The sequence below is a fragment of the Pseudopipra pipra genome, chromosome 1 (genome assembly GCF_036250125.1).
Source record: "Pseudopipra pipra isolate bDixPip1 chromosome 1, bDixPip1.hap1, whole genome shotgun sequence".
NCBI lineage: Eukaryota > Metazoa > Chordata > Aves > Passeriformes > Pipridae > Pseudopipra > Pseudopipra pipra.
In genome coordinates, this window is record NC_087549.1 from 90,176,296 (window position 1) to 90,189,651 (window position 13,356).

Genomic DNA, 13,356 nt, shown 5'->3' on the forward strand with positions numbered 1-13,356 from the left:
CAGCTGGGATTCTCACATGCCCATCTCAGATTTACTCCTCTCTTATAGCAATCTCTAGGATAGTATGAGCCCAGTTGCAGCTGATTAAAAGAGATTTGCATCCAAAGAACAAATTCAGGAGTTGCTCAAGAGGTTATGCCTCGCTGTGCTCAGAAGTTATTTTTCATCAGGGTCACTTAAGTCATGAGGAACAGCTGTGGCATCATGGCTTGGCTCACAGATGTCTTGGGGATATTCTGCACACCTCACCATGCTGCTGCGTGCTCTGTTGTGACCACCGGTGACCTGTTTGCCCATCAGTCCTGTTCCTGGGTCATACACACCAGATGTCACCATTCAAGTGCAGGAGAGCTGCTAGGTTCTTCCTTTTGTATCTGCAAACACTCAGAGTTAATAAGCCTGGTAAGTATATAGGGAATCATTTTCCAGCAAGCCCAGTATTATATCCAGCCATTATACTTGCAGATGACCCCACACTAGGCTCTTAAATTTTCTTGTTCTCTGGGCAGAAGATTTGTTTTCTGGTACCCAGAAAACACACATCCAGAATTATCTTGTTCACAGGATATCAATGAGGTGGATGGCATTAACCAGCTCTTTCTTAGAGCTCATCCACAGGAAAACAAGAGATCGGGGAGAGAAAATCCATGACTTCTGGTAGGGAACAGCCTAGGCAGCCAGGAGCATCTTGCTTCAAAGGTGCTTCCAGACAAAAGGGCTGCAAAACTGTGACCTGAAGGCCTACAACTGGTTGGCTGCTGTCCTGAGAGCCCCCTGGGAATGGCCACAATGCAGAGCAGGGTAAGCGTCACTGAGTACTTCATTTAACTGTTTTGTAGTGCCCAGGGAAATGTACAGCCAGTTTTTCTTTAATTGCTCCTGCAGGACACTGCCACATGGACCAGAAACTTTTCATTCTGAGTTCTCAGTTTTCTGGCCAGGCTCCAAACAGTAGCATCCGTCAGTGAAAATGTTGCCTTCCTTTCCTCTTGCTCCCTGAAGAGATTACACCCCCATCAGCCAACATTTTAGGTCTACAGCAATTGATTTTGCAAAATCGTCCCTCCTGCCCCTAAACTCCTACTCATCCACCATAATATGAACAACCTAGCCCAGAGCAAATTCATAAGAACAAACAAACAAAAAAATAAAAACACCCAGCAAAATAAACCCCAACACACATTGTCCTTGTGAAGAGCTGCTCAGCTCCTCTTGTCTAGTACAGGGAGTGTGATGCATTTGATCATGCGGAGCATTAATTCAGAAAATTGGTTTGCTGTCAAGTTTGTAAATGTGAGCAAACTGTTTTATTTTTCACTGACAATCTCATTTGTATATTATTTTTTCAGTGAAAGCCTAGCAAGGCTTTCTTTATGTCACCATAAATCTTGGGAAGGTTTTCTTTGTAGTAAAACCTTTGTCAGTGTATTTGCAAAACAGTTGTTATCAATATTGCAAAAACATATAAAGTCTTAACCAGGCAATACATTGCAAAGCACAAATTGTAAAAAGCTTTCCTGTCCCTTTGAATGCCTGATGCAAATTGCAAAACTGCAGAAGTGGGCCAGTGGGGGTCAGGCATGTCCACACGAGATTTTGAATACAGAAAGTGCTGTTAAAGGTTACTTGTTAAGGCCTGTCTTGCCTGTTTCTTGGTTAGACCCCTGCACTCAGCTTGATGAAACAGCCAGAGTTACCTTTCTGATCAACAGCAGCACCGCCTCCCATTTGATTCTTAGTTTTCATGAGCAGATTCATTCTTTTCCAGGCAACCTTCATGGCACCAGGATCCTTCCTCACATTCCATTTTCTCCTCTTTATTCTGATTGTGCTGCTAATGAGACACTTTTTTTCTGACCTGTGGCCTCTTGACAGACTTGTGCAGCCCCTGTGATGTTAAATGAAAAAAGGCACAGCAGCGATTCAGCAATCAAACTGCTGAAATCAACCTCTGCAAGCTAGGTGGGCTTCATTAACAATTTTTTATTCTGGGCAGCACAGGAGGGAAGGCAGAAAAGGGAAGCTCTCACACCTGGTGTTTGCCAAGGTCAGAGCGGTGCACTGGAGATGGTGTACTGAAATTTGGTGTGAAATAAATATGTCTTTGCAGCCATAGTAATAAAGCAATAGCTGCCTACTTTCCTTAATTTAAGGTATCTGTAACAAATATCAAGATTTTCAAAGATTAACTGAGAAGTTAGCAGCAGTTCAGTATCTGGCAAACCTAGAAATTAAGAGGCAAAATAAGAACTAAAATGGCACTGTTCTGAAGAGCTGGTGGAATTGTTTGTAAAGCCCCAAGGTGGTTTAGGGGCAGAAGTCACTGTAACAGCATGAGAAGAAATCAAATTAAATGAGCAAGAGACCAAGAAAAGAGTTAATTGTGAGAGCTTGGAAGGGAAGGGCTGGAGAAGGGGTTGGGTTTGTTTGAGAAGCTTATCAAGGGGGGACTTAAAACAAGGGAATCAGGAGCAGGCTGTCGGACCACAAGGATGATGGAAATGAGGATGTAACAGCAGTTCATGGACATGAAAGCAGACACCAGTACTGGAGGCCAGGAACCTCCACAGCTTCTGTTTGTTACCTTGTTCATCCTCCAGCAGTGCTTCGCTGCTTGCACTGTAAGGACTAGTTATGATTTTGTTCCACTACAAGGGTACCTTATCTTTTCCTACTGCCTAAGTCTTGCTATTAAAAGTTCTTGGGATTATAAGAGCCCAAAAGTGATTGACAACCCATGAATGCAGATAGCTTCAGATCTCCAGAATTAATCTATCCAAACTGTCATGGCTTTTTCTGCTGTGTAAGTGCATCTCTTAAAAATGGAGGTCATCCTTTAGGCAGGACCACTCTGCAGCCTGAAAAGGGTGGATAATAGATTCTGTACAGTAATTCGACTATTGATGGAGAACGCAGGTATTCTTGGCTGGCTTTCACTAGGGGCCCTACCAGGCAGTGTGGGGAAGAATCCCATGATCTATAGGTCCTGAGCAGCACAGGAGTAGAGGGTGCTTATAACAACAAGTTATATAACAACAACTTGGAGGAAATCTCTGTCTGCTTGTGTGAAAGCCATGACACATTGGAATGAAAGCTTAGTTTAAATGCATCTACTGCATGGCAGGTACCCCACTAAACACGCGGAAGACTTGGTCCTTTTTGCAAATCACCTGTGTAGGTAGATAAAACTTCTGCCTTCTGTTAAAAACGTTCCAGTGTGAACTGTTCATGACAGAACTGTTAGCTGAGTCCTTCAATCCCTGTATTCTTGGAAAGAGGAGGACCTTTTTGGTAGCATTTTCTTCAGACCGATTTCTCTTTTTACCTGTTGTGCGATGTTTGTTTCTATAGAAGCCTCCCACACACTGGATAGCTGGAGTCCATCCCTTACATCCCTCCGAAATTTCAAAAGCATCAAGGTGCAGGGGATTAAAAACTTAACACAGTTCCTGCAGACACACATGCTGAGGATAAAAGTAGCAACTTTTTCTCTTTGGTTCTCATCTGCTGCTAGAAATAAAGTCGTTTTAATTGCTTCAAAGTCCTAAGGTGAAGTCTCCGATTAGCAGCAGCTACTGTATCTTAAAGATAGTAAAAGAGACAAAAGGTGGGAAAGAGACAAAACTCCTGACTTTGAATTCTGCACTGGAATAGGACCGTGTTCTACGGCTTTGTTTTTGTCGTGTAATGTGCTCCCAAAGGATGTATGGCTGGTATCACTTCTACTGGTTGAAATCTTCAGACTGTGTAAAATCAGCTGCCTGTGGCGCTTTTGCCTTCAAACAGCTGGTTTAGCGGATGGGTTCCTAACCACTGCTTGTGCTTCATTCAGCCCTGTGCAACCTGCAGGATGTGAAGGCAGGGATATTGAACTGGCACACGTGAGCTCGTGGCTCTGGAGAAGGTTGGGGATGTGTGTGCATCAGCAGCTCAGCCCCTGTGTTGTGAGGAGCCAATGTCAAATATCTCTCATCCAGCCTTGCAGAGACAGCTCCATTTCAGTGAGCTGCTGCGCCCTGGGTTGGAGGAAGCATTCGCTGCAGAAGATAAAGCCATGCAGCCAGCGTTCTTATCACGTTTCCTATCAGTACCCAGTAACTGACAGGGAAACTGATGGTCCAGCTGGCAGAGACCGGGGCCCTCAAGTTGGGAATGTCTCTGAATGAGCATGTCTGAAGGAAGAGGAGGCTCTGTACTGTCACTGACATCATTGACAAAAATCCCATTGACTCGGATAAGAGTATGAGGATGCCCAACAGTGCTGACTTCTGATGTCATCTCCCTGATTTACTTTGTTTTCCAAAGACCCTTTTGTGCTTGCTTTATATTCTGAATATTCAGATCATTCCTATGTACAGAGTCTGCATTTGTAATTAGATTGTGGGTTTAGTGACCTTATAATATACAGGTTGATTAGCAAGACACATTGATTCTTCAAAATAAGATTTAATAAAAGCCACAAGAGGAGGAGGCAGAGGAGGAGGGAAGTGAGTGCGCGGAGGAGGAGGAGGACTGCTATTGTTCTGCCCTCAGCACTGCCAAACCGTCCCTTGTTTTTTCTGTGGACTGTCTGTGTGTTGAAATGCTGTTTGAACAAATGGGGCACAGTCAGGAGGCTGGTGAGAGGGCAGCGAGAGGGTTAGCTGGATCTTAGCTAGAAAAACTTGCCTGAGTCAGGAAGCAGGCATGGAAGGAAGGAAATTAAGTGAAGACATCTGTGTGGCTTAGCTTTCAGCAGCTCTGCCTGGGGTAGGGGTGGGAGAGTCATGCCTAAGATGACATAACGTATTTTGTCTTTCGTGAGTTGAAAACAGAGGAAAATGCGAAAGCGAAGCATGGTCTGTGTCACGCATGGTTGGGGCATACCAACTACATAATGGAGCAGTGTCCGTGCTTTCTGCTCTGCCTTTCACGCCCCAAAATAACTCTTCAAGAAAGAGAACTGAGGAGAATGTGATATGGTCCAAAAACTGATCTTGGACTTTTTTCGCAGACGACTGAGCCAGAGGCCAACTGCTGAAGAATTGGAGCAGAGGAACATACTGAAACGTAAGTCCTGATTCTGCTGACGTTTAACCTGAAGCCAGCTAATTTGGGTTAGTTTTGATGTACATTTGGTGTTTTTTATAAACATTCAACTATTCTGTGTATGCATCATTAATAATAATTAAAAATAATAAAGGGCATCATAAATGCAAATAAGCATGGAAGTCTGTAAGAACATCTAGAGCCGCAGAAACAGTTCTTTAAAATCAGAATCAGTAAATCTGCAAGAATGAAAAACCTATGGGGAAAAAAGACCCAGATGCTGAACGATGTTCCAAACAGAGAGTCAGTCATCCCAAAAAGTCTATTTTACGTGGCACTTACATAGATGAGCATCCCACTGTAAGTTAGTAAGGGCATAGCTTGATTAGCTTTCCTAAAAATCTTCACAGCAATCTACACTAGCTGGAGCCTTTATTTAATTTAAAAAAGAATGCAGTGTGACTCAGGGTTATTTCCTGAAATGTTCTCCTGAAACTCTTCCTTTAAATCAGCCAAAAACTTGCTGGTAGATCCTCAACATGTAATATTTTAAAGGGACAAAATACCATTTAGAGACTCTGATCCAAGTTAGGTTAGTAGATATGTTGCCACCAGCTTCAAGGGAAGCTAGGCTGAGTCCAAATTTCATAGCCTCATGAATGAACAGGAAAAAAATGGCAGTTTCTTTACTCACATTGAAGTGGTTTGAATATTAAAAAACAAAAAAGTGTTCAACTAATTGTTGTTACTCTGGAAACAGAAAGCAAAATAAACAAGTTCTTGCCTTTTTAAGTTAGCAAATGCATAATTCCAGGAAAATTTTAAAAAATCAATGCAGAAAAAAAGTATTTCTTAATGATACTTTATACATAATGTCTCCTTCTCTTGTTCAAGTAACTGCATTGTATAGAATCATAAAAATGTGTTAGCAGAAGATTAATTCCCTGAAAATTAGCAGAATTCATTGATTAAATACTTCAAAAACAAATTCTTAGCAGATTAATGATAAATGATAGTGTTAATGCCCAGCATCTTTTTTTTTCTGTTCATGTTATGACATGTGGCAGACAAAGAGAATGTGGCACTGTTGATGCAAAGAGGAGAAAAGACTAAACAGCAGAGTGGTGTGGGCAACCTCGAGTCTGCCAGAAAAAGCCCTCTCTTATTAGCTGTGCTTGTGCTGTCTACCCCTAACTCCCATAACCTACTGCTGAAGGAAGTCAGGGGCAGAACCCAGGGAAATAGTTGGCACATCCAGATATGATTGTCTCACAGGCAGGTAGCAGAACAGCTGGAGGAGGGGGGACGTGCAACGTGACTGGTGCCAGGCTCAGGCGAGGAGGGACAGAGGCCAATTCTCCGGGCAGCTCATGTTGTCATCCTGGGACCTGTGAACAAACACGTGTCATGCACCACCTGGCACTGGTACGTGCCCAGTAAACGCTACCCTGGCACTAGTGAAGGTGGCTGGGGGGCGATGGGGGTCTTGGGCAGCTGCTTTGGCAGCAGTGTTTGAACCAGCGTCAGCAGAGAGGCCAACACTGGGTGCCTTGCAGACATTTCTAAGGGTCATGTTGCCAAGCACAGCAGTCACACAGTGCCCTGAAGATCTCTTACATTTCAGAGGAATTATCCTCTGAGCAGCATTAGTTTCTTTTTATAATTGAATAAAGGCTCTTAAATGACATGGATGTTTGAAAATACTACCCTGAATCCAGAATCATATTGTATTTCCTAAATGGAATTTTTGTAGTTTGATTCCTTAGCCCAGATCTGCCCCAAAACATGTGTGTCTTGGTAGACAAACAGCTTCCTAATTACAGGAAAGAGTAATGTGGTATTTCCAAGGCATTCCAATTTTTGGTGTACCACAGCAAGAAAGGAAAAAATTAAAATAGTTACATAATTTAAAAAAGGGAGCACAAACATGTTCTATCCTTAAACAAGTAAATATAAATAGTGTCTGGTTTGTACATCACTTTCTATCCTTCCTCTAGACTTCTGAGGAGAATTATAATAAATATAATGGAGCGTAGACAAAGAGAGACTTAGGAAGCGATAATAAAAAGAGTGTGAAGTCTCTGCATAAGCAGGTCAAGCAATTTGCAATAGCCCAGTTCAGAGCATGCACACACACACACAAAGGAAAACCTAGCAAGCTCTCAAGTAGACTAAATAGGATTTCCTCCGCAGTTAAAGCTGAAATCTCCCTGATTCAAGTGTCATGTCTGGTACCATGATGTTCCTATTACACGTGTAACTGCATTATTGCCCATCCTGATGGGAAGAAATGAGGCAAAATGTGGTTGGACAGCCAGTCTTAATACATGAATTGAACACTTCCTCCCTCTGTGCTGCTGCAATAATTATGAGTTATCCTTATCGAACTACTAGGGCAAAGCATCCATTGCACAGGTTTCACTACTTGCTGATGGCAACAGTAAGATTACAGCAGTCACAGCAAGGTAACAGAGAGCAGGGACAACTGGTTCTTCAGGAGTCCTTCACTGAAGTATACCTAATTCACTGACTCGTATTTAAGTCAAAGGCATGTAGTGAGAGAAGTCCAGGCCTGCAGGGTTAGTTTGAAGACTAAAGAACACTTTTTCCAGTTAATACTTGCTGTCCAAGTTTATGAGGAAGGATGTCTCAATCCCCTCCATGCACCATCCCTGTGCCACTTCGCAGATGGATACAAGTCCAGTTGTCAGCCCGGCACAGTCAGGGTTGCATAAATTTGTCACAGAAATGATGGTTGGGTAGACTCTGAGAGCCTCAGACTGTATTGGAGACATTTCACACTGGAACAGAAATCAGGCCTGGAAACTGTATACCTGCACCCACCCACCCTGACATACAGGTCTAGAGAAACACCATCTCCTGAACACATAAGATAAAATGAAGCATCAGTTTTATAGCTTCACAAGATTGGCATGACTTAACTTCAAAGTAGTAGCTAAAACAAAGTCACTTTCGAGTTTTGGAAAAGAATGTGTTCATAATTTCCAGCTTTTACCTAACCAATGTCTTCAGCCTGCCTGGCTGTCTCTGAAGGTGGGTGGCTGAGCTAAGAGTGAGGAGAAAAGAAAGACATCGGATGCCAGGGACAAAAGCAAAAGGCCATAACTAAGTTTTATCCTCTGCTGCTTGCAGTTCTACCTTGACTCTCTGTGGGCTCTATTTAGTGCTGTGTCTCTCTGGCTTAATCTTACATGGATTTATTAGTGGCCCTGTTTCTGAAAGTAGGCATTTGCAGGATCAACTCCTTCAAATTTGAGACACAAAGGGAAGAAAAATATTGCTAGAGGATCAATTGCTTGAAGTGAATCCAGCCCAGTAGGGACAGGCACCATTGAAAGAGGAAAATTACATTTATCAGTGTAGGTATTCTGGTGATCACTTAAAAAGCCATCTGTGACTCCCTGCTGACTTGTGTTCTTTTTACTCCAGTATCAGTTTCCTTCTTTCTGAAAATGTAAGCAGTATTTTTTGTAAAATGGTACTTAAAGATCAGAAGTGTAGTATGAAACATCATAACATTGAATGGCTCTTTGTCTACTTTGCTGGAGGTTTCCCAGTCCTGCTGAAGGCAGTGAGCAGTTGTCATAGACCCATCAGCCTGTCCTGAGCAGCAAGAAACCTGGCTTCCAGCCGAGCACTTCTCACCTGCTCAGAGGCCTCTGTGGTCTCTAAACTTGAGGACTCATTTCTGTGTGGGGAAAGCCCCAGTATTGTATGCATTGGTTTGAAGCATTGCATCCCCTCCACTGTGAGCAGACTTCTGTTAAGTTCAGAGCTCCATATATTATTTCTGGCTTGTTGCAGTTGGTTAGTGGGAGTGCTGACTGGTGCTCTCACAGCTGAAGAAGCTACAACTGGTGGTTTGTTACTGCCACTCTGCCAGAGGTGTCTGCTCTTTCCACAGGTTCAGCAGAGAGGAACTAATCTCCCCCTTGAGTTTAATTCAGTCCAGAGTTGAATAATTTACATCAAGGCACCTATCCTAAACTGGCCTTTGAGGTCCATAATCTCCCCTGCAGAGTTATTCCTGCCTGAACTAGTCCTGTCTGAGTGAAAAGCAGATCACGGCAGGGGCACAGAGTACTTACTGGAAAAACTGATGAGCTGTGTTTGCTCTTACCTGTTATGTGCTGGGATGAATGGAGTAAGGAACATTTCAGTCATCAATGAAGCAGTGGAAACAGATCCTAACTGGGATTTTAGTGACTTTTGGTAAAGTTCAATATAAAGACACGCATGACAGCCTGCTCCTAAGCTGAATAAGAGTTGGCGTATTCAAATGTTATTGTCCTCTTGAGGGAGAATAATTGAGGTGTGTCCTGGTAAGAACTTGTAGCATGGGATCTTTTGGCTTAATGTTGAAAGTGAATTGCCCTAGGATATGCTTTTATGCTCCAGTGTGGTGCTGTGAAGGCTCATGATGGAAGGACACGCTCTCCTTAACTCTGCTCAGGTCATGGGAAGTAACACAATTTGCCTGGCACCTCTATTCTCAAGTTTTTTTCTATTATCTCCAAAAAGTAGCTGCAAGAAATTATTCTGTGGATGGGAAAAAAAAGGATGTGTTTCTTTTCCAGCCATTGACCTTGCAGCCTTGCAGAATCCGACCATATCGTAGCTGAACCCCTTGAGGCTACCAGGCCTGTGGGCAGGGAGATAACATTTTCTGAAGAGCTGGCTCACTGCCCAGCCCTTCTAGAAAGTGACACACATGAAGAGGTGCCAACATAGGGAAAGGAAGGAAGCTGTAGCTGTTTTATGAAGCGTGTGAAGAAGCACAGTGGCTACAGATCGAGGACGTTCACCAGACCCAGAGGGATATACTGTGCATCAGAAAGGTCCTGAAACATTAATATACTGATGGAAAGGCTTATTTTGTTGCATACTGTGCATGCCTGATGAGTTCACAGTCTGAGATCCTTGTAAATCTTTTACAGCCCGGAATGAGCAAGAGGAGCAGGAGGAAAAACGAGAGATTAAGAGAAGATTAACACGTAAGGTGAGAAGCAACTTGGATCCTATTATGACACTACTGTAACTTTCTCCCTACTGCACAGTTGTTTACCTTTTTCCTTTTCCTCATCACCATTTTCAAAAGTAGAGTGTGAAAGAAGTCTTAAAAGAAATCTTTAAAAGAAATCAGCAGTGTTACAGGGTATAAGTCCACAGAAAGTGAAGGGAACCACTTTGCAGGCTATTGCTGGTAACATTTCAAACAGGACAAAAGAAGATCTAGTCTTCATCACTGAAGGAGCTTTGAATAGTGAAGGATAGAGAGACCAGCATTTACAAGGACCAATTCTCCTTGTAAATGTAATGGCTTCTGCAGACATTACAGAGAGCAAAGTTAAAACAATGCTGATTGCATTTTAAAATTCCATCCCAAAACCCCCCATAAACTGGGAACTAAACATTTTCTGGAAAGGGAGATTGTCAATTGAGGTATTTAAACTAAATAGAGACAAACATTTGCAAAATTGTTTTCTGCACTATACACTATCTTGTATTGGCAGGGAAGGACAAACAAAACACCATCATTTGGGTTTGGTTTTCCTACCATTTGAAAGTCATTTACTCTTCAAACTGAAGAAGTCATTTCAGATACACACATTCAGTTTCGCAGCTGGTGTAAATGTCAACAGATGCCCCAATTTACATGGTGAACAATCCATCCTGTTGTTGCAGATAAACTTTATTTTACCACTGACGTATTTCCTATCTCCAGAGGTGGAGAAAGCCCCCTAAAAACTCACATGCTTGTGAAGCAGCACCATTCCCTTCCTGTACAATTTTAGGTGGTTTAGTCTTTTTGACGTATGTGATCACAACTTTGATGGTATAAATAATAACAAGGAAAGGGCTCTAAATATGCATGGAAAGGTTACATTCAGAGAACTGGATTGCCTTCTTTCGTGGTTAAAAATCTCATGCCTTAGAGTTCAAGTAAATAGGCAGAATTATTGGTCACCGGTGGGGGGATACTGCTGTGTCTGCAGGAGCTAAGATTGCGGCCCAGAGAGCTGTAATATTATTTTTAAAACACTTAAATTCCTGACCACAATGACAGGGATGGTTTTGCATTCCCTCATAGCACAGCCTGAAAGAAAAGATCCTAACTGCATTGCAGATGTTTCGTGGGACGTAGGCTCTGCACAAAGGCTAGGAATACGGTTCTTATCAGGCTTTAAATTTCCCTGTACATTGAAGGGTGAACATCTGCAGGAATCCAATCCAAGGCTTGATGCCATTTGAGGAACTGCTGTAAAAGATAAAAACCAAAGCTACCCATACCCAATCTGCTGCCTAAGAACAGAGGGCTTGCTACCTGAGCTGGCATCATCACCATATGGTTCCCATCCTCCGCTACTTTGTAGAAAAGGTAGAAAGCACATGAACTGTCTGCTGCAGGCAGAAGCCACAGCCACATGCTCAACTAAAATGCCCAGGCTGCCACAGTATTGCAGCATTGTCCGCTCTCTGAAACCTCAGCAGTTTTCTGTAAGATTTCTTGCTTTGTCTTGTTTGCACTTCTAAGCAGAAACAACAGGAAGAGCAGCATCAGTTCAAGCCCCTGGCAGTCAGCCCTTTAATGTACATACCCCTGTTCCCAGTCACATTCGTTTTAGCCTTTTTTTTGGCCTCCTCCCTAGTAAAGATTTTTCTCCCCAACCTTTGTAAGGTTGGTAGCAACCTGACTTAGTATTGTTTGATTTGGATCATCTTTTTAAACCGTCGTAAATTGTTCTAGTGACACATGTAATTTTAATGAAAGAACCACAGGCCTGATCTAACAACAGATTTTGTTCTCACCTACCAAACCTACCATCATAAAAGCTCAGAAATCACTAGAGAAAATAAGTGAATAAACTGTGCAAGTGTTTTAGACAACAACTAGAAATGCCAACCACCTAGTGAATCCTGCAAAAATAGTTGTTATTCCCCAGCTGGATCTTTCATGAGCATGTCCCAGATGTGCCGTTGTGTTTACAGCAGAATGGCAGGCACGTTCTGTCGGTTTGTGCTGAAGTCTTATTACCAAAGGATTTTAAACCTCAGATCAAGCAGAAGTTTAATTGAGCACAGCAAGTCTGTTGCCCAGCAGCCCTTTCTGTTTGCACTGAGTTTTAAAGCACACACATACCCACAGGGTAAATTCAACATAAGCAAGGTGTGCCATGTTGCCTCTTTTGTATCTGTGTATAGTTGGTCATAAGAAGGGAAGGGGGTTCTGTAGGAGCCACTGATGCGACTTTTGACCTTGCAGGATAGAAATGCTACTGTCCTCAGTTTTTTTGGTGGCAACATTCCAACTCCAAGGAAACAATACGCTCCATCCATTAAAAAGCTGTTCTTAAAATTCCTTCAGCACTGACATTTTGTTAGAGTATTATGATGATAAGTTGTAACATGACATACTGTAATAAGTAAGATTACCTTGCTAGGTCTAGATGCCTTATTAAAGTCAGCAATAAATATCCAGCTGAATTCATCATGTGGACAGGCAATTTCTAAAGAAAAAAAAAGAATTAAAAAGAAATCAGGTGACCTATAGCAAGCTGCCCCTTTAAGCACTTTTCATCCTCTCAGACTCATCTAACTCCACATTAACTGGGGATGGGGAATAGCTACCATTCAAAGAACAAAATGGAGGCAAATGCTGCTGGGTAAGTTTCTCAGTAGTTTGTGTCCCTCCTGCCCGAGGAAGGAGAGGTGAAGCATATTTGCCTGTCACCTGAGATGCTTATGGCTGGGTTCTGCCATCCAACCACCCCTGTCCTCTCCCTCTCTGCACCTCAGGGCCCACTGAGCAGCTTCAGGCACAATGACTTGGAACATTTGAGTGGAAGGATATGTAGATTAGGAAGGTTTTTCTCTGAGCACTGGTCTTGACCCCAAGCTCATTCCACGAATATTAATGTGCAGAGGCCCTCTGGGAGAAGTGTCGCAGATGGGTCATGGCCACAGGGAATTCTGGGCCCCCAGGAATGTATCCTCTCTGAATTTGGCTGAGCTCCAAGGCAATTAACACAAGCCTGAATGCCCCTTGAGGACTTCCATTACAGAGAGAGAATCGTAGCCTGGATTACCAGAAGACATTACAAATCACTTGCAAAGAGGAATAAAACTCTTCCTACCTTCTCTTCCCTTAAATGGCATCATGCTGCCCAATCCCCAGAGCTGTTTACTGCTTCCTATCACCCCACTGCCAATAGCGTGTATTTCTCCGAGGTCTAGCTCCAAAATGAAATATCTCAGAGTTGTAATATCGACAAGCAAAGTGGTGAGGTGTGGCTGTTTCTTAAAATC

At 42.8% G+C, this 13,356-nt stretch overlaps 1 protein-coding gene across 9 annotated transcripts in view; it reads left to right on the top strand.

Moving 5' to 3' along the window:
* PHACTR1 (phosphatase and actin regulator 1) overlaps nt 1–13,356 on the top strand; it is a 306,676-nt gene that overhangs the window by 276,959 nt on the left and 16,361 nt on the right. For all 9 annotated transcript variants that reach the window (XM_064664551.1, XM_064664575.1, XM_064664592.1 and 6 more), the window contains 2 exons: nt 4,994–5,049; nt 9,987–10,048. In XM_064664551.1, the coding sequence (XP_064520621.1) occupies nt 4,994–5,049; nt 9,987–10,048 (118 nt within the window). The remainder of the gene's footprint in view (nt 1–4,993; nt 5,050–9,986; nt 10,049–13,356) is intronic.